This window comes from Poromitra crassiceps, assembly GCF_964638095.1.
Source record: "Poromitra crassiceps genome assembly, chromosome: 12".
Lineage (NCBI taxonomy): Eukaryota > Metazoa > Chordata > Actinopteri > Beryciformes > Melamphaidae > Poromitra > Poromitra crassiceps.
In genome coordinates, this window is record NC_139632.1 from 21,235,345 (window position 1) to 21,256,379 (window position 21,035).

Consider the following 21,035-nt stretch of genomic DNA (forward strand, 5'->3'; position numbering starts at 1 on the left):
GGCTAGATCACATGGACCTTTAGGAATGTGGATATGAAGCCTTCATGATTGACATATTCAATTTCCCGTGTCCCTTAGTAGCTCTTGCTGATTGCAGAGACCACCAAGAGTCAGCAGTATCCTTCATCATTGTTTTTATTAAATAAAGTTGAATACACACTCACAGTAATTTAAAACATGTGGCACCAGTCTCGCTTGAACATGTAGCCTAAACTACAGCTAGCCAAGAGTAAAGTATATAGATCCTAACAGCATGCATATTTAGAGGTGTAAAGGCACATTCGACAGTTCTTGGCTAGTCCACATTGCTGTGATCCACCTCATCCGCAAGTCTGTAGTTTGTTGTGTGCAAAGATGAAGTCAGTTTCCCGTGTGCTCTCAAAGACGACAAAAGATCTGTACTCACCCTCACCCACTAAAGCTCAGTATAGTGTAGCATCTGATTTCAGGATTGATGAAGAGGGTGGCACTCCTCATGTTAACACAAGTACAACAATTAATTCTAGAAGAACATGTGAGGGGAGATAACTTGGGTCCATACGACCCTCTTGTTAATTTTGGACAAATCTCATATGACGACAGTGGATTTGTATAGGTAACGTAGGTTATGTCTTATAACCGGAGTTATATGACCATCGTTCCTTAACCAATCCTAGAAGGGATTGCAACACTGAAAAATTGCATGCACATCAGCCTAGCCCACTAAGCCCAGCCATTCCCAACCCTCTGGGCCGGGGGGCACTGGTGGGCTGTGAAGGTATTGCAAGTGGGCCGCCAAATCATTTGCAAAACATTACGATCTTTGTTGGAGGAACATGTATATTTATACAGTATATATATTATTATGTAGGAGAATGCATTTATCCATTGTTGAATAATACTGGTATTTAATTTGTAATCAATTATTCATTAATTAGCCTTAATTAGCAGGCAGCCCCTCACTTTTAGTCTCTGATTTCTGTGCGGTGCTGATGGACAGCTCCTTTTATCGTTAAAATAAAAAGTGCTCTGAGAAGGCATTATCTGGCCACCGTAGTGGTTACAGTCAGATCTGGCCTGCAAAGATCTTCAACATTTTCAAGTGGGCCATGAGTGGGAAAAGGTTGGGAACCGTTGGCCTAGTCAATAAGATGACACTGCCCTGCATCAAAGCAGCCCGGAGCCCCACCAAAGTCATCCACCGGTCAATCGGCAGGTGATAATCCAGAGGGCTCCAACGGTGGTCATATAACTCCAGTAAAAAGACATAACCTACATTATATTTTCCACCATCTCCACCCTCTGGTCTCTGATGCCTTTCAGAGGCGGAGCACCAACTAGTACACTCCTGTCGCGACAACAGCATCAAACATGACACTGCCACCATGCAAGAATGGCTGCTAGTGCAACAAGGCAACCATAACAGGAAATCACGAGGGGGGTGGGATAACATAGTGTACCCTCTTCTTGCCAACAGCAAGGGGTAGGGCCAACACCGACCGACCAAGTGTTTTGTTCTCAAGGGCATCCGCTAAAGAGATTCAGGACAAGGGAAGATCCGTGGGGTTCATCAGGTCTTGTTTGACAAAGCCATCCCCTGGCCATAAGCAGTCGTCAGTTTAGCTGAAGAAGGTGGGGGATGTTGGTGGGGCTCCGGCCTGCTTTTTTGCAGGGCGGCGTCATCCTATTGGCTAGGCTGATGTGCATGTGATTTTTCAGTGTTGCAATCCCTGCTAGGATTGGTTAAAGCATCGGAGGGCGGAGACAGTGGGAAATATAACTGCCAAAATAAAGGAAAGATTCGAGTGAATCGCCAGGGGTACAAAGTATATTGAGAGCAGGTGCTTCCATACAGGTGCAGTCCCTAGTTTAACAGTGAACATCCCGTCATAATTTTTGTATCATGTGTAAAAGAAATACTGGACAGAGCCAACTGATCACATTTCGAAGAAGAGACTGACTTTGAGAAGTTGCATGGAACTGCATGTGGATGCAAGCGCATACTCATAAACCAGGATATCTGTTCAGTGTGGTTCAAAAAGTACAGAAAAGACAGACAAGTAACTGTGAGTCAGTTGACTGCGAATGTCGGCAAGAGCGCAGTTGATTAAGAACAGAGAGGCATACATGTACTAGGTCAGGTTGTAACACTTAAAGCCTTAAACCCCTGGCAATTTTGCCAGTGAGTTGCAGTGGTCTACTGAGCAGTGGAACAAGTCATATGGTCAGATGAGTCATCCTTCCCACTGTTCTCTACCAGCAGATGAGTACATGTGGCACACACCAACGGGGGTCCACACACAGTTCCCCTCAGTGGATTCCTGCAGCTCTGTCATGATGCAGGCTGCAATTTTCTGCAGTGGTTAAGGCCCACTGAATCCATTAGAGAGCAAGGCAAATGCCAGTAAATGCCATAGAATTAGGTCTCTTTAAGCCTGCAGTGTACAGAAAACTTAGGAAAAACATGCTAAGACGTACTGGTTGGCATCAGTAAGACACATGCTGCGAGTGTTTGCCTTTGATAAAGTTTGTTACTGCCATTCGGTATAGTCCAAACAAGACACCTAGGTTGGTTGTAGAGCCTGAGTAGCCTAAATCCTGTGTCAGCCATTCTTCAGTCTGATGCAGAGAGAGGCGGGGGTTTCCACATGGCCCAGCCTCACACCTCGAAGCTGATCTCTCTTGACCGTCCAAACAGGGGCTCTGTTGCCAGCTGTGAGTCTGAGTATGCGCGGCGCAGGTGTGTAGAGCTGCAGGTGGTCTTGATGGCGACCTCGTAGGAAGGAGGGGGTCCCAGCCATGGGGGAGGGTGGGCAGACGGACTGAAACACCCAGGGTCCATGGGAGGGTAGTCATAGTCCTCACCACGGGCACCGTGCCGCTGGCGTTCCTGGGTCCTATACATAAGATAACAACACAGGGAGACAGAGGTCAGAGGTAGGGCTGGGTTTTGGCAGGCACCCCACGATACGATACCTATCACGATACGATTGTATCACAATACATTGCAATACGATATAGATATTGCGATATATTGCAATACTCTACATCAGTGGTTCCCAACCTACGGTACGCGTACCGTAGGTGGTACTTGCGCCCCCTGCTGGTGGTACTTGGAAGGCTCTGTGAAAATTACAAGAGAAAAAAAAAAGAAAAAAAATAGTTTTTGTGCAAAATCCATGGTGTTCATTAGTAGTAGTTTTCAAACATGTGAAAGTGAAATAATAATAATAATTATTCATATTATTGGCAGTGTTTCTCAAGGTAGGTGGTACTTGCGCCCCCCCCCTGCTGGTGGTACTTGATCCCTGGAATCCCAATGTTTAAATTATGAAATAAACCCAACTTTAAAATCAATTGTAAAACATGTTTATCTATCAAAATAATACTACGAATGAAAATAAACTTGTGATCATTGAAATTGAGGTTTATTTAGTTGTCTTGAGATTTAGAAACAAATATTTGTTTCTGACGGACACTGTTGCGCATGCACAATTACCTGCCCGCCCCGCATGGTTACACAAGTGGTGAACAAAGACGAGGAGGGATGCTAAAGTGGATCAAAACGGGAGGGAATCGTAAAAGAGCTGTAGTAGAGGAGAGCAGCAACGATGAAGCACAAGGAGGTGAAGACAGCATTCAACCCAGCACAAGTGCAGCTGCTGCAGGTTGCACATAGGCTGCAGGTTGGAATAAATTTGCCTCCTGCGTGAACTGTGCATAGCTGAATAGACTGTATTTTAACGTCGGTCATATGGTGGTACTTGGAGAGCCAACTACTTTCTCAGGTGGTACAGTACTTGGTGTAAAAAGGTTGGGAACCACTGCTCTACATAATTTACAGAAATGTTTTAAATAGATTAAAATACAACTTGCTGTGTACCACCCAGGTAGTGTAATCATTATGTGCATTACATTGTATTGACAACTGAGTGGACAAATTGAGACAATACTATTTAATTCAACATTTTCATTCCAATTTATTAGAACAATATTTGCAAATTTGCAGTTGCACACTGTGTTACTGATACTGAACACACTGAAATAAAAATAAAGTGCACAAGTATTCTTATTGTGTCACTGAACACACGCCTGTGCAAAAAATCCATAAGGCTAGATATATCACGCTATTTTTCTGAAATATCAATACAGTATTGTGGATTTTGTGTGTGTGATATGTTGCCGTATGGATTGCACAGCCCTAGACAGAGGGTAGTTGATCAAGAAAAATCAACATGCTTCTTTTTGTCATCCAGAATCCACACAAGGAATCACATAATATTACAATTTACTGAATATTAATGTGTGGTTTTCTTATAACCCACTTGACTAAATGTGATGTTAAGATTAGGTGAAAATGGCTCAACTCGGTAGTATTAGTATACGGTAATTTATAGACTATATTGGCAAGCTTATATGAATAAAAATTTTGAACAAGAGTATATTACAGATGATGTGGGCATGTGTCCCATCATCAGTGGCCAGACAATACAGAGAAAACTCACTATATCCATAGCTGTTGTTCTGTTGGTGCACAATGCGCAAGTCCAGTTAGTATTAAACAGGTTGCGTCACAATAGGAGGCTGCAAAGGAGCTGTGATTGTGTGATTATTCTATGTGGTTACATACTGTAATCCGACCTAAACCATCGCTGCTGCACTGTTAGCCTGTTGCTAACTATCTTAACATTGTGATACCATTTTCTTTCAGGCATTTCCTCCTCTCCTTAAGAAATTCCTACGCTCCCATAAAGTCCTCCTCTTTATAGTCTTAACAGTTTTCCACCTTAGTAGCTCTTAGCACTAAGATGCTTTGTGAATAGCTAGGATTTCGTCTTAATTTTAAGGGAAAATTCTTAGAAAATGTCATCACTCTGAGTTTTCTTAGAACTTCACCACTAGGACCAACTAGGAACCTTTGTGGATACGACTCACTCCACACAACATACATTTCCTAAATTATATGTTCAGCTTGCTATGTGGTGCAAGCAGTTGCAGGCATCAGACACTAGATGGCAGATGGAGCTCTGCCAGAAGTTGTGTTGCCAGCCCTGCCAGAGTATAACAGAATTAAGCCTCATGAACTAATGAGTGAAAACAGCTGCTGTAATGTTTGGTTGAAATGAAAACCTGCATCATCTTTGATCATGATGGCAATATTGCTCTTAAATATTCTAATTCTACTTTTTCAGAATGCTACCAGTCTATAGGCTACCTAGACTGCTGTACGCCTGTCTTGACTGTGTGTTGTGTTCAAGGGAATGTCATTCATTTTAAGGATTAATAGACTAGCCTATCACTATTTGTGAACATGAACCACTCTAAGTATTCTGAGTTCACAATATTAGATACTGCCAAACTGTCAACTAATTGCACGTCTTTATGTTTTGCTTTTCTATGGCTGCCAGCCATATGGACTACTGTCTTACCATTCTTACAAGCCTAATAGTAATCATTATATTGCCACCAAATTGAATAGGCTACGCATAAAAGTTATGTTTTATTGTATTATTGTGTTCGTGAAAATGTTCTAGGGGAGGAACACCAGACCCCTAGGCATATTTGGTCCTCCACCTCCAGTGTTGGCTAATGGCCTCAGTACAAAATCGGTCTTTCATCAAAATGAGACTTGCCATTGGTGGTTTCAGGACTTTCTGGTTTTGGGATGAAGGTATTCATGTTCATATACGTATAGCCTAAATATTGATTAGATTGTGCATAACCATGGGAATATGAATATTTAAATAGAGAGGTGTTCTTTAATGTGACCCACCTCGGCAGAAACACTGACTGGGACTCCGGGAAGCGGCTCCCCGGGGGCGTGAAGAGGACATGGCCAGGGAAGCTGGGGTAGTCGGGGTAGGGAGGGTAATGTGGGCACTCTCCGCTCAACTCTCCGTGGTTGTAGTTGACAGGACTCTTGCTGTTCATGGCCCAGAACAGCCCCAGGATGAGCATGACCGAGCCCAGCACCACGCAGCAGAGCGAGAAGGCCTGCAGGCGGCTCTGGGACGAGGTCAGGAAGGCTGTGGAGCCGCCTGTCACGATGAGGAAGACTCCGATGAAGATTGCTCCGTGGTGCAGTGAAGGCATCGTAACTGGTAAGAGGGATGCAGGCTACGGTCGGTTGTAGCGTCAGTCACTTGCGCGCCACCCCATGCAATCCCATGGAGTGCGCTCCCAGTGCACACTGATTATGACCAGACATATACAATAATTTCATCCATGTAGTTACAGAAGTCTCTTCATAGCCTATAAGAGGGAAAATATTACCTGAATATTACTTGACTTATTTTTTCCATGATTTTCTTCTCCCAGAATGAGGAAAATAGCTGACAATTTAGTCCATAAAGGCTATTCCTTATTGTAGGCTAGATATTCTCCTCTGGAAAGAATGAACTTTGTGGAGTTCTGTAAACAAAATCCTCTGTGAGCGGTTTGAAGAGCATCATCAGGCTGTGCAGACTGTGTGTTTGTCATCAGAGCAGATGGACCAGAGGACGGCAGTTAAGCCATTAAGCAATCTTTACTGGCGCCCCACCCTCCCTGTCTAATGTGTCTGATGGGTACCACTTTGTCCGTGTGCGCGCGCACTGTGTGTGTGTGTGTGAGTGTGAGTGAGCGCGCGCAATAGTCCCACAGTAAAAGAAACATGAAACACTGAATAGGCCTATCTTTATTTAGTGATGTAATGTTTCTAAATGCACAAAGGTGGGGACTAATTCTAGTTTTCTGATTACAAAACATGAGAGACTATAGTAGGCTGTTAATAGCTTTTGTCAGTGCATTTTAAGGGAGGAAACAGAGAGCTTTTGACTGTGATATATTACCTGCAAATTAGAGTATGTTGTTGTATTTTCACTATACTGTAATTGACCATTGATGTCATGCGTGGCATATATACTGTAGTATATTATGGCTTCTGTGGGGAAATAGACATTTTCCCATCGCCTGTGTTGTGTAACTCATCTTGTATTTGCAAAGCAATCCTGAACTCAGAGTAATCAAACATTTAGTTTAATGTAGAGCAATGGATTAGTAGCATCAAGTTTATTTGTACAGTTACAGCCTAAACTCATTCATGACGTTCACATTTTGAGACAATACATGAAAATGACACCCCCCTCCCCTCCAACCTTAGCCACTCAATGAGTTTGACTGATGATGCTTTTAAGCAAGTAAACAAATTGCATTTTGAAAGTAGGCCTAGTCTAATATTTCAACCTCACTAGGAAACGGTGTCCTTAAAATATTCTTCCATACAACTCAATTTGTGTCTGGAACTGTAGCCTGCAATCCCATGGAGCCTATACTGAAATTGAAGGGTTAAATAGGATTTATTTGTAATCCTAGTTAGTCTATAGCAGTAGTTCTCAATGTGGGGTCTGCAGACCACCAAGGGTTCTTGAGGGGCTAAGGAATTAACACAATTCAAGAATGTAGAAAAATGCCTGTTTTGATCATAGTTTCGCTGTTATCTCTTGACCGTCCAAACAGGGGCTCTGTTGCCAGCTGTGTGTCTGAGTATGCGCGGCGCAGGTGTGTAGAGCTGCAGGTGGTCTTGATGGCGACCTCGTAGGGAGGAGGGGGTCCCAGCCATGGGGGAGAGTGGGCAAACGGACTGAAACACCCAGGGTCCATGGGAGGGTAGTCATAGTCCTCACCACGGGCACCGTGCCGCTGGCGTTCCTGGGTCCTATACACAAGATAACATCACAGGGAGACAGAGGTCAGAGGTAGGGCTGGGTTTTGGCAGGCACCCCACAATACGATACGTATCACGATACGATGCAGATAGTCATGGAATTCGGGACAGAATCATAGTCTTCTCTAACAATAAAACATATTTTCAGATTTGGGTCTGACCGAGGCACAAAATCCATCAAATGGGGGCCTGTGGCCCTAATGTGACATAAATTAGGCTCCTCCTTGATATGAAAAAGGTTGAGATTAAGAATCACTGGTGTATTCTGATTCTGATTCTCTGATTCTATAGTAGGCTACTTGCTAGTGCTCTTGATGCATTGGCTACTGGCAACACAAAAAGTGGTTTATCTCAACAACCGTTTGTCTGATCGACTTCACACTTTGCGAGTGTGCTGCTGGGAAGTGTAGTGCCGGATTTTGGTGCAATTTGTGTAAGCGGCAGCGCGTAATCATAGCGCCACCTACTGGCAACACAAAAAGTGGTTTATCTCAACAACTGTTCGTCCAATCGACTTCACACTTGGCGAATGTGCTATTGGGAACCTAATTCGGACATGCGCAAAGTCATAGTGACACCTACTGGCAACACAAAAAGTGTTTTATCTTGACAACCGTTCATCCAATTGACTTCACACTGGGTGAGTGTGTTGCTGGGAACCTGAGGATGTGCAGTGTTGAATTTGGTGCAATTTGGACACGCACATACTCATACTGCCACCTACTGCCAACACAGGAAGTGGTTTGTAACTTCACTACACATAGTCAGATCCGCCCCAAACTCCACATGTTTGATGAGAGTCCCGGGCTGAAGACATCTACAGGCAATATTCAGTTATAGTCATAGCGCCTCCTATTGGCAACAGGAAAGAACATATTTCCCGCTATTTCCTAGCGGGTTGACCAGAAATTTTCATGGTCTGACTCTTGATATAGCCTAGTGGAAAATGAGACACTCAGTGGGTGTTCTCTAGCGCCACAAAAAGAAAGGAATCTCTGGCTGTGTGTGTGTTTGTGTGTGTCCTTTGCATATCTTGAAAGCTGTCCTTCCAATATACCGTACTTCACAATTGGCAGGTGCCGGGTGGGGACTCAAAGATGTGCAGTGTTGGATTTTGTGCAATTGGACACAAATGATACTTGACATATCGGCGAGGGCGGCGAGTGTCCGTGCGGCCAAGTGATGTCACACCAGCAGACACGTCCCTTCGCGAAACCCTGTGCAGGCTGGCCATGCACATCCCACATTTTCTAACTATGCAGATGCAGGTTGTGTAGTCTCTTAAAACAGACTGTCTCATCTACATCCGGCGAATGCAGCTATAGACCAAATCAGCGGGATGTTTACATTTACTTCCGGGTACCCCTGAGGTCCACACATTATAATGGCGGTGGACGGCACAAACTGACGTGTTGAAGACAAAAACAGACAAAGAAGACAAAAATGGTTCGTCCGTGTTGTGTTGTTGTTTAATATCATTCATAACAACACTTTCACTAACGTTAGTGGAGACCAGACTAGCTAATTTACCTGTTGGACCAGACTAGAGTAGACTTGAAGCTAAATTAAATTGACGTGGCGTCAGTAGCTCTGTCTGTACCAGGCTCTTTCTCGCCGAGAAGAGCCTGGTGACGCGAGGTTACTCTGTCTGTAACGTAAAAAAACAGCGAGTTTGACAGACAAACAAACGTTATTAGCTAGCTAACACTACATAAAACAAACACAGAAGAAAGGCTAGATACGTCGGACAAGCATGTTTACCAACCGTTTAACCATTTAAATTGAAAGTAGTCGGCCGAAAACAACGAGAGGGTTTGACAGCATTTATTTGACAACACGCACATTTAAACCTGCCGCCTTCCCCAAGTGGTACCCGGAAGTAAATTTGTTTACATGGTGACGTCACGGTGATTTGGTCTATATACAGTCTGTACGTTACACCCCCAGAACACGCACAAGGAAGTTGGGAAAAAAACCTTCAGACTGGAAGGAAGTTCTACGGAATCCGACCAATCACGACACGCGAATGCGGCATATTGGATTCTGATTGGACTAATGAGCGGAAGACCCGCCTTTCTGCCGGCATATTGGATTCTGATTGGACTAATGAGCGGAAGACCCGCCTTTCTGCTTCCCATTCCGGTTGGTGCATGATTCTCCCCCACGAAGTACAGACGGTATGGCGGAAGCATTTGAAAATTGCGGAAGCCAACTCGTCTGTTCTAAGAGACTACAGGTTGTGTGGACAAAGTGAAGATTTTCACACTTAAACAAGCAAACAGCGCTGTTTTCCACGGCGTGGAAAACAGCTCTCTGCAACAGGGAGGTAAACGGGCACTGCACTAGTATAATTAATTTATGATGTAGGGTGTCAAGTCAGTGGTGTATACTTGTATCAATGGACTGTGGTAATAGGATAAAGCTTGCTGATGCAGCTATCCTGTGACAGAAAATTCAAATATCTACTGACATTATAGAACTAGAATTATTAGAACTAGGCTACTAACAGTTACACATGGAAATCTATCTATTCTATTATATTCTATTATATTCTATTCTCAGCAGTTATATGCATAATTTTAGCCTATAGGTAAGAGTCTCAATGTATTATTATGGTAGCAGTTGTGTGACAAACAATACACCTTCTGCATAATGTTAATAACACATTATAAGCCATGCGGACAGGGCGAATGGTGTGACAGCCTTTCTGCTTTTTGATTAGTTGAGGACCAGAGACGCTACGACTCGAGACATCCCTAAAGTCACACTGTCAACCAATCAATGTAGTATGGCACGACCTAGTTCCACCCCCTACCAACCACCACCAATCGGTGTCAAGCTCGCCGAGTACCTAGCAACGCTCACCTATCGCTGTTAAATAATTTAAATGATAAGAACCGAAGGCTAACATCTTGTTCCATTGCAACATCAGCGCACAGCAAATCCGCCATTTTGGCCTGATAAAGACCTGATTGGTTGTGATGGTTCTGTGCTTGTGTCCCATTGGCTAAGGAGGCGTTTTATCAGGCCAAAATGGCGGCCGCACAATTGTCCAAATTCTTTCAGATTTTACTCTTGACTTTAATACTCTTTGTCGCTGTGTAGAGTGAGAGAGGTTGAGATAATCGATGCGGGCACATGCATGTTATCGCTGTCAGTAGTCTGAGGAAAATCTGCACCTGGTTCTGCACATCTGTCTGTGGCTACTTGTCTCAAAGTCCCTCTGCTGTCTGATCAAGAAGAGCTGCCTGCCTGCCCGGAAACAATGGACCCCTTGTTGTATTTAGGAGGCTTGGCCGTTTTGTTTCTAATGTGGATTAAAGTCAAAGGTCTAGATTACGTCATTGTTCACCAGAGGTGGATATTCGTGTGTTTGTTCCTCCTGCCGCTGTCCGTCATATTTGATGTGTATTATTATGTGCGCGCATGGATGATCTTCAAGATGTGCTCTGCGCCCAAACTGCACGACCAGCGCGTCAGAGACATCCAGCGACAGGTGAGCCGAGCGTGTGCGTGTGTGTGTGTGTGTGTGTGTGTGTGTGTGTGTGTGTGTGTGTGTGTGTGTGTGTGTGTGTGTGTGTGTGCGTGCGTGTGTGTGCGCGTGCATGTGCGCTGTGTTGTGCGCCCACGCAATTTGAGGTTTATTCTCATTTGCAGTAGGCCTAGCCCTAGTCTAACAAGATCTAAATGTCATGACTACTTGGCCAATATCAATGTTTGGTAGAGAGGAATCACTTTCAAAGTGTGTCAAGCTGTTAATCTACAACTATCATTGAGGCTATAGCCTAATACAACTTTGCTGTGTCAGTGGCTGATTGATTGCATGATAAAAGGATATTATTATCTTTACATGTGCTGCATGTTTTCAAGGCTCATGTAGCCTAGTGAGCCTAGTCAAAGGATTGGCTGATTGGGTTCCTGTGAGGCTTGTGTAGTAGATGTTGTGGATTGTAAGCATATTTGGTAGGCAATCAGTGGTTCTCAAATTTGTTCATGTCAAGGACTCCTAAACTGGCACAAATTAGACCACTGACCCCCATTTGATAAGATTTTGTTCCAGGGTCCCGGTCTGATCATATTTTAGCTTTTGTGACGACCCTCCAACTCTCCTGGCCCTGTCTTACAGGAGCCTGGGGTCATTAGGCTGATTGGGTGCACCTGGGCCTGGTGCACTTATTGGGCTTAGACCTTCGGACCGTTCTGTTTATTTGTTTAATGTAGCCTAGTTTGTGTTGTCTAGAATCTAGACATAATAATCTTCTAGACAAACTGTGTCTCCTGAGGCTACACCAGTTGAGAACCACTGATCTAGACTCTAGATCAGTGGTTCTCAACTGGTGTAGCCTCAGGACACACACCCAAATTTCAGATTTTGTTTTTATACCACTCAAATTGATTTAACAAAAAATAATGCCGTAATACACAATGCCTTCATGCATTGTTAAAAACACAAAATAAACAAAAAAGTGCAACTAGGGCTAAAAACCCAATGAAATAAAAAGGCAGAACTATCTTGAATTACAGGCCTATATATTTTACAAGTTGCTGATGCACAGCAAGTTTTAAGAATCTGAATTCCTTCACTAAAACAAGTCAAGACAACAACATTTGGGGATATTTGGATTCTTCTCCCCACGCGACCCACTCAAAATGGCCCCGCGAACCACGTTTGGGTCCGGACCCACCAGTTGAGAAACCCATGGTCTAGATATTTAACTTTTACTTTGGTGTATGATCCCCCCTCATATTTTACAACCCGGGTCAAGGAAGTAACAAATGACGGGAGTCATTTACACCAAAGTAAAAGTTAATAATTTATTAACTAAAACTAAGGGGAAATAACTACAAACAATAACAAAAGGTGCATCGGTGAAGAGGGATAGACTGAATCATGGTCTGAAGGTCTTCTTCAACCCCTTAACGACCCCAACACCAGACTCTTGCAAGACAGGGTAGGGCCGTTGTCAAATGTTTAATATACTGTATATATATATATATATATATATATATATATATATATATATATATATATATATATATATATATATATATATATATTATATGTAAGGAAGTTTGTGTGCTTGCCTTGTGTGAAGTTTGCTGGATCTTAGGTAAGGGCTCACGGGCAGTGATCGATTAGAACCACAGAGATGTCTTTCAAGCTTTAATGAAGTATCACAGGCAGAAAGTAAGGCAGAAGCAACATACAGAGCTTACAGATTGCAGAAAGGAGAATAGGGCCATACATATCATAGCAGAACAGCACCTTTATAATCCCCCCACATTCGAGGTATGACATCGTTGGTGATGTCACAACGTCCGGGGAGGTATGACATCATCGATGACCTCACAAAGTCACGTCTGCCATCACAGTCAGCCTAGACCGTCTGACATCGCTGATGACCTCACAGGGGAAACTCTGACATCACCGATGACCTCACGAGGTGAACTCTGACATCATCATCGATGATGTCACATCATGCTTGCCTTGTGGGCTCCTTGGTTGGTGGGCGTCAATTGCCCCAAGAACAGGCCTGATGGTGGGCCATTATGGAGCATTTTCTACAATTATTATTATTTTATTTAACAAAAAGTGTATGAAACCCATGACGAAAATAGTCATACATTCTGTCATTGTGTTATTTATGGTTGGAATTCTAGTGAAAATAAATGATTACCCTTTTTGCTGGGGGTCCCCGGTTCTTACTTTGAGAACCACTGGACTATGCCATGAGGTGAGCACTTGACAGCCATACAAAACACAGTAGGCCTACATTACTTACAGCTGACAAGCATGTAACTACCGTACTGTAATGTTATTTTCTTTCCCAATTCTTTGTCTATGGAGCCACCCTCAGATTGACATCACATATTCAAGTCTTGGTTGTCTGCTTTTTGGCTTTTGGAAAAAATATTTTTTCACAAATATTTATTCGACTCACTGAGAAGACCATAAACTGAATTAAAATGTATTGATTTGGCATGTAAAACACAGTACTCATTAATTATTAGTAGTCTACAACACATTTCATAATATCTTGAATGAACTGATCTCATAAAACTGGTCAAGACTCGAGAAACCCGAAAATCCAATTGCAACCTGTGAGTGTGACCAGCAGACATACCTCACTTAAAAACGCTTCAGTCAAGAGACGGAGGGATTTGAAGTGAAGTGGAGATAAACTAAATCAGCCACAGGCTGGGGCACCTGTAGCCCAGTGTCATGTGGACTCACTCTGTGATGACACTCCACGGGGAAATGTAGCATTTGTGAAGTTTACTTTGTTAAAAACTCTCACCATGGATACAGTTGTACAGTTTAGGGAATCACCAAGGCCTCCAACACCCAGGAATGTCTCTCCCTTCTGTCAAGTATGTCTAACTGAAATTCCAGACCAGTGACGTAAGAAGGGTCATTTTTGCATTAAAAAAAACTTTGTAGAGCAGCCATTCACTCATGGCCTATTAAAGATGACTATTGGTTATTTATCAAGACCATATTATGTTTAAACTTGACAGGATAGGTTTTGAAAAGGGGCCCAGCTGCTAGGAGGGGTGGGGGGGGGTGGGCTCTGCAGAGAAGAAGAAAGAATGTGGTGAAGGCCCATTCACTGAACGTTTTCAGGGGCCCAGCCATTTTTATGGGTCCTCATATAAGGCTATCATTATGCTTGCTGAAAAAGTGTCAATTCGTTTCACTGTGGGGTCAAGGAAAAGTACAGTCAAAATGTTTACCAAGAAACCGAGAACTTCACTTGGACAGCCAGCCTTGAGCTTAATGTAGCTGAATAGAGTGAGTGGACAGTCGGCTGGTATGCTGTGTATTTACTGTCTCTGTAGACACAATCCACTCTCACCATGGAATCTGACTGCTGTTGTCAATACAGTCAGTCAGTTCCTCTCAGTAACAGTCAGTCAGTTCCTCTCAGTAACAGTCAGTCTGTTCCTCTCAGTAACAGTCAGTCAGTTCCTCTCAGTAACAGTCAGTCTGTTCCTCTCAGTAACAGTCAGTCTGTTCCTCTCAGTAACAGTCAGTCAGTTCCTCTCAGTAACAGTCAGTCAGTTCCTCTCAGTAACAGTCAGTCTGTTCCTCTCAGTAACAGTCAGTCAGTTCCTCTCAGTAACAGTCAGTCTGTTCCTCTCAGTAACAGTCAGTCAGTTCCTCTCAGTAACAAGTGTCGTGACGTCCTGTATGTTTCAGGTGCGAGAGTGGAAGAAGGACGGGGGTAAGACCTACATGTGTACGGGCCGGCCCGGGTGGCTCACCGTGTCTCTCCGAGTGGGCAAATACAAGAAGACCCACAAGAACATCATGATCAATATGATGGACATTCTGGACGTGGACACAGACCGACAGGTAGGAGGAACTCTCAGACACAGACACACGGCTACGTCTCCATCTGGGACGTCCTGGAGGAGTATAAAGACACAAGCCTGGGCCTGCATGGGATCTTTGTTGCATGTCATTCCCCCCTCTCTCTCTCCCAGTCATGTCCGTCTTCATACCCATAAAATATATACCCCCTTCCCCCCAAAAAGGCAATAAAAAACTGTCTGGGGAAATTCAACCTCACATCCATTAGTTGGGTTGCAGCAAATAAATAGGCTTCCTAGTGATCAGCAAAAAAACACATCCACCAGGGAAGTAGAGACTATTTAAAGAATCGATTAGTATTGTGCAAGCTGTTATTGTTCATCAGTGTCAGCTGTCAGCTAATGTTGTCCGTACTTCATGCTTTCATCCGCAGACAGAAAAATGTACTTGGCAATATCCTAATGTACCAGCTAATAGCCATGCAGCCATGAGGGTCAGGAACCTTATACATGGTAGCGGATATGACTGTTCTTTGAGGTCGTGGTCGACAGATATTTTAAAGACAAAACCTCCAATGCCTCTTTTTAATTGTTGCACAATGAGCTTGGAACAATTTGTCAGGCCTCTCATGCTCAGCTCAGCCCACGTCATTATTTATTCAACAACATGCCTTTCCAGCACGATTCATGGCTTAAATTATGTCTTTACTGATCAAAAAGAAATCTGATTTAAAAACAAGTGTAAGACTATTCAGTTTTATCCAAGTTTGCTGTTTACATTCAGCTTTATTAATTCCAAGAATATATCCCAGTGATTATAATGGCAACTTGCAGGACTAGAATGAAGTATTGTTGCTAATGGATCTATTAGATTGTGTTACTAGCTAGCTGTCAGCCGGATGGTCAATCTTTCCTGACAGTGATCTGTCCCTTTGCAGGTGGTGCGAGTCGAGCCCCTGGCCAACATGGGTCAGGTGACCGCTCTCCTCAACTCCATTGGCTGGACACTGCCAGTGGTTCCCGAGCTGGATGACCTCACTGTGGGTATGTTTTCCATATCAGGATCACCGTCAATAGACTTTCCGGGGCTATCGTCACGTGGCATATAAGATAGATAGGGACAGAGAGATGCAGCGAGGATTTCCACAGCTCACTGTTCTGTGCTGAAGAGAGGCTGCATCTCCTCCGTCAATCACTGCATCCTGTTGAGAGCTTCAGCCACTTCTCTAATTCTGTTAGAGGGTTGATGTTGTCGTTCCAAAGATGAAACTGGGAGGAAATGGCCGCAGCGCTGCAAGATCAGATTTCATAATGGGCTTCCTGATGCCATAAACTGTGCATCAACAACCTAATGTTTTCCATCAGGACGCTGTACATTCATTTATCTTGAAGTCCACGTCTGCATGCACGCACACACACACACACACGTACGCACGCACGCGCGCACGCGCGCACGCACGCATGCACACACACACACACACACACACACACACACACACACACACACACACACACAGCTGGCACCACTGCCTCCTGCTTGAGTGTTTGCCCATTGTTGTTGCTCTTACCTGGGAAGGGATTGGATTACTGCAGAAAATATTGCAAATCTTACTCCCTCTCTCTCCCTCTCCCCCCCCCCCCCCCCTCTCTCTCCCTCCCTCTCCCCTCTCTCTCTCTCTCAGGTGGTTTGGTGATGGGTACAGGCATTGAGTCGTCTTCTCATATTTACGGGCTTTTTCAGCACATCTGTGTTGCTTTTGAATTGGTTCTAGCTGATGGCAGTTTGGTTCGGTGCACTGAGGTGAGCATTTTCTTTATTTGGCATTATGATTGAATTAATAAAATTATGTAAAAGTTGGATTATTGTGAAAATATAACGATACAATAACTCACACAACTTCCATGATCCTCTTTTTGCATGCAAATACATTTCGATGACGTCACACGACGGCAAACGTACATCTGGGTTCCTCGTCTATTCGCATGGACAATGCATTTTCTGGCATTTTATGCTAGAAGGTTATAAGGATAATGGTTCTTCTGTTCTATCATTACTGTATTTTCCATAGAAGAGATTAAGACAGCTGATCAACTAGACAGAGAAAGAGAGCTGAGATCACATTTAAATAAGGTTAATTAGATGTGTATGTCATCTCCACAAATGTGCCACAGGGCTGTAGGCTACTTGTTCAAACAGACAACACATTTTCCCTGTCTCCCTGTGACTCACCCAGGAGGAGAACTCAGATCTGTTCCACGCCGTCCCCTGGTCCTGTGGGACCCTGGGCTTCCTGGTGGCGGCCGAGATTAAGATCGTCCCGGCCAGGTCCTGGGTGAAGCTGCGCTACGAGCCGGTGAGGGGACTGGAGAACATCTGCAAGCGCTTCAGAGAGGCGTCGCAGAACAAGGAGAACACGTTTGTGGAGGGGCTCCAGTACAGTCTGGACGCAGCGGTCATCATGACAGGAACCATGACCGACCACGCAGAGCCTGATAAAGTAAGTTTGTGGATGTGTGTGTTTGTGTGTGTTGGGGGGGGCGTGTCCACATATGTCCACATTTTGTTACCATTCACGCGTTTCATCAAAGTTAACTGTAGTTCCCGTCTTTCCTTGTGTGTTCCTTTCAAATCAGATCAACAGAATCGGCCTGCACTTCAAACCCTGGTTCTTTAAACATGTGGAGAACTACCTGAAAGGCGACCGCACCGCAGTAGAATACATCCCTCTCAGACAATACTACCACAGACACACACGTAGCATCTTCTGGGAGCTTCAGGTGCTCACACAACACGTGCACACTCACACACACACATGCACTCACATACACACGCACACGCACACACACACAACGACTCACTAAAGCTGTGTTTCCATGTGCATTAGCAGGATTGTAATGAAGGACCTTATATCTGCCAGATTTTAGCTTGTCATCATCTTACTGACTCCCTGCTCATTTCCATGCTCCATGCTCCATGCTCTCTCTCTCTCTCTCTCTCTCTCTCTCTCTCTCTCACACACACACTCTCTTTCTCTCCCTCACACACACACACACACACACACACACACACTCTCTCTCTCACACTCTCACACACACTCTCTCTCTCTCTCACACACACACACACACACACACACACACACACACACACACACACACAACACATGCTCACACACACTATTAGCCATTAGTGAGTGAAGTTTAGCAGACGCTGTTTCCCATAACAGTAAATTGTGTGATGAATTATGCATAGTATTGGTTTGACGGGCTCCCTGTGGGCTTTTGGGTCCTGCTTTTTTTGCTTTTGTGGACGGCAAGAAATAAAATGATTGGATAGATGAGGTAGAGAGTGGAGACATGACACCAGAAAGGTGGACAATCAGGCCTGACTGCAGTACATTATTGTCTTTCTGTAGGATATCATTCCATTTGGCAACAACGCTGTGTTCCGCTGGCTGTTTGGATGGATGGTTCCCCCCAAGATCTCTCTGCTGAAGCTCACCCAGGGGGAGACCATCAGACGGCTTTACGAGCAGCACCACGTGGTGCAGGACATGCTGATCCCCATGAAGCATCTGCAGGCTGCCATCACGCACTTCCACCAGGACATACATGTAAGACTCACAGACATGAACACACACACACACACACACACACACACACACACACACACACACACACACACACACACACACACACACACACACACACACACACACACACACCATGTACTGTTTTGAATTCATTCTTTATTTCTTTCTCTCCCTTCCTTCCTTGAATTAATTCCCTGCCTGGTGTTATTTCAGGTTTACCCTCTGTGGCTGTGTCCATTTCTGCTGCTACCAGGCAGAGGAATGGTCCATCCTAAAGGTCAAGAAGAGGAGTTGTATGTGGACATTGGAGCGTACGGCGAGCCCGAAGTCAAACACTTTGAGGCGAAAGCTTCAATGCGTCAGCTGGAGAAGTTTGTTAGACAAGTGCACGGGTAAGTCTCAAGTGAGGTTTAAACGGCATCCTATCATGTCATATACATGTAATATTGCTTTGACATGTGTCTCCAATGCCAACTGCCTGCTGCAGGTTCCAGATGCTGTATGCGGATGTGTACATGGACCGAGATGAGTTTTGGGAAATGTTTGACGGACAGCTGTATCACCGACTGAGGGAGGAACTTCGCTGTAAGGAGGCGTTCCCCGAGGTTTACGACAAAATCTGCAAATCTGCTCGACACTGACCCCACCTCCTGGCTGATTCAGCCCTCATAGATAGACCGAGGCACTGTGCCTCTCTGTCGCAATTCACTATGGTTGACCGCTAGTGACTGTCAGCAGGTGTCGACTACAAACCAGCTACAAACCAGTTAAACTGGGTTTTACAGTTTTACACCCAGCAGATCCCAGCATTTTCTGAAGTAAAGTTCAGTTCTGCACTTACAACTTTAAGCTACAGTACTTAAATATTTTTTGGTAATCAGACTGTTTTCAGACTACATCCTATTAATGTGAAGCATCACATCTCCCACATCCTCCATCTTCATTCCCGTCTTTGGTGTCAGTGAAGTATGTGCCTTCAGCTTAAAATGCACATGCTAAAGGCATGAATGTATATTTTGTTTGTATTTTTATGTATAATTAGCTACTATTAACATCAATATTATAATTTCCTGTGCTGTTTGACTCAAACTCATCTGGTCTCAGACTTTTTCTGTGACTTTTTCATCTTGTGTTTACCACTGCAGTGCTTGTATAGATTTTTCTATGTGCCCTTTGTGTATAGAAAGTTCCCACATGCATTAAAAACCACATTAATTACCTAATTAAGACCATGCAAATATGACAATACAGAAGATACATTTGTGATAAATATCTGAAATTTTGGTAACACTTTACAATAACGTACACAAATAATGTAGTAGTTACTAGTAAACTAATCATTAACTAATAGTTGATGAGTAGCTAATGAATAATTCGTCATTAGTCAATCACTAGTTAATCATAAGGCTAAGGGCTCTTAGACACTTAACAAAAACCTTTTTCTAGTGGCAAATAAATAAGAAGTTACCCTGTTCCGGTAGTCAAACCACCTGGCCTAATGATTGACTGAGGCTTTGAGTCCCATTGTGGTAAACTTTCTAGTTCAGCAATTCCAGAAGTTTATTTTAGAGCAGCAGGCATGTTTTAAGAAAGGTTTTCTCAGAAAGTGGAGTATAGCTCACTCAGATAAACATGTGAATGTTGTGTGATATGCAAAGTTTGTTGGTTCAATCCCAGCCTCAGGCAATTTCTTAAAAAGTACTCACATTATAAGCTGCAGCAGTGATCCTTCTTTATCATCACCAGTAGTTTGAACACTGATAAAAAAAATAAGCTGATGAAGGAGACTAGTCAGTCCCTGACTCTAGCTCACCTCACCGGTACAAATCTCACCTGTCTCACTCTTTGTGCTGTGTTATTGTCAGTCTAAATACAGTGTGTAGAAATCAGAAGCTTAACTCCCAACAGCTCATAGCTCAGTCGGCTGAGCGGCTGTGTCACTGTCTCTATCTGACAGGTAGGCTGTTGGTTCGATTCCCGATGGAGGAGACATATTACAGCACTGCCCTGTCTTTAACATCACCAGCGTAGCGCCTCCGCCTCCTACAGATCAACAGAAATGGACACTGGACATACTGCAAAGTGATCCAGACATGTCATATACAGAGTCTAAAGCAGTTTTTTTTTAAGTTACTTTTACGCCTAGCGGCAGCTAGGACACCACTTGAACACAGACCAAAACATACTTCCGAAGTCAGTAAAATTTCAGCTCTCTGTGGTTTTCTGTCTCATAACCCTCAGCTCATGTCTCTGCAGAGGTCAGGGGGGGAGAACAGCCCCCCCCCTTGGCTCCAGGTAGTGGCAGCGGAGCGGGAATCGAACCCACAACCTCTGGCCCCAGTGTACTGGAACATCGATTCCCGATGGAGGAGACATATTACAGCACTGCCCTGTCTTTAACATCACCAGCGTAGCGCCTCCTACAGGCAGATACACAGAGCGACACA

The 21,035-nt window shown here is 44.0% G+C and overlaps 2 protein-coding genes across 2 annotated transcripts; one reads left to right on the plus strand and one right to left on the minus strand.

Moving 5' to 3' along the window:
- Positions 1–2,638: 2,638 nt before the first annotated feature.
- On the minus strand, positions 2,639–6,072 carry LOC310786077 (uncharacterized protein; the record flags this gene model as incomplete). Its single annotated transcript, XM_083647259.1, has 2 exons — positions 2,639–2,876; positions 5,753–6,072. 2 exons carry the CDS (start codon positions 6,070–6,072, stop codon positions 2,639–2,641), a joined length of 558 nt encoding a protein of 185 aa, XP_083503385.1.
- A 4,809-nt stretch (positions 6,073–10,881) lies between these two features.
- dhcr24 (24-dehydrocholesterol reductase) lies at positions 10,882–20,061 on the plus strand. The gene is made up of 9 exons (XM_083647735.1): positions 10,882–11,180; positions 14,886–15,041; positions 15,937–16,042; positions 16,681–16,799; positions 17,233–17,496; positions 17,633–17,776; positions 18,412–18,609; positions 18,802–18,980; positions 19,076–20,061. Exons 1-9 carry the CDS (start codon positions 10,950–10,952, stop codon positions 19,227–19,229), a joined length of 1,551 nt encoding a protein of 516 aa, XP_083503861.1. The 5' UTR covers positions 10,882–10,949; the 3' UTR covers positions 19,230–20,061.
- Positions 20,062–21,035: the final 974 nt, after the last annotated feature.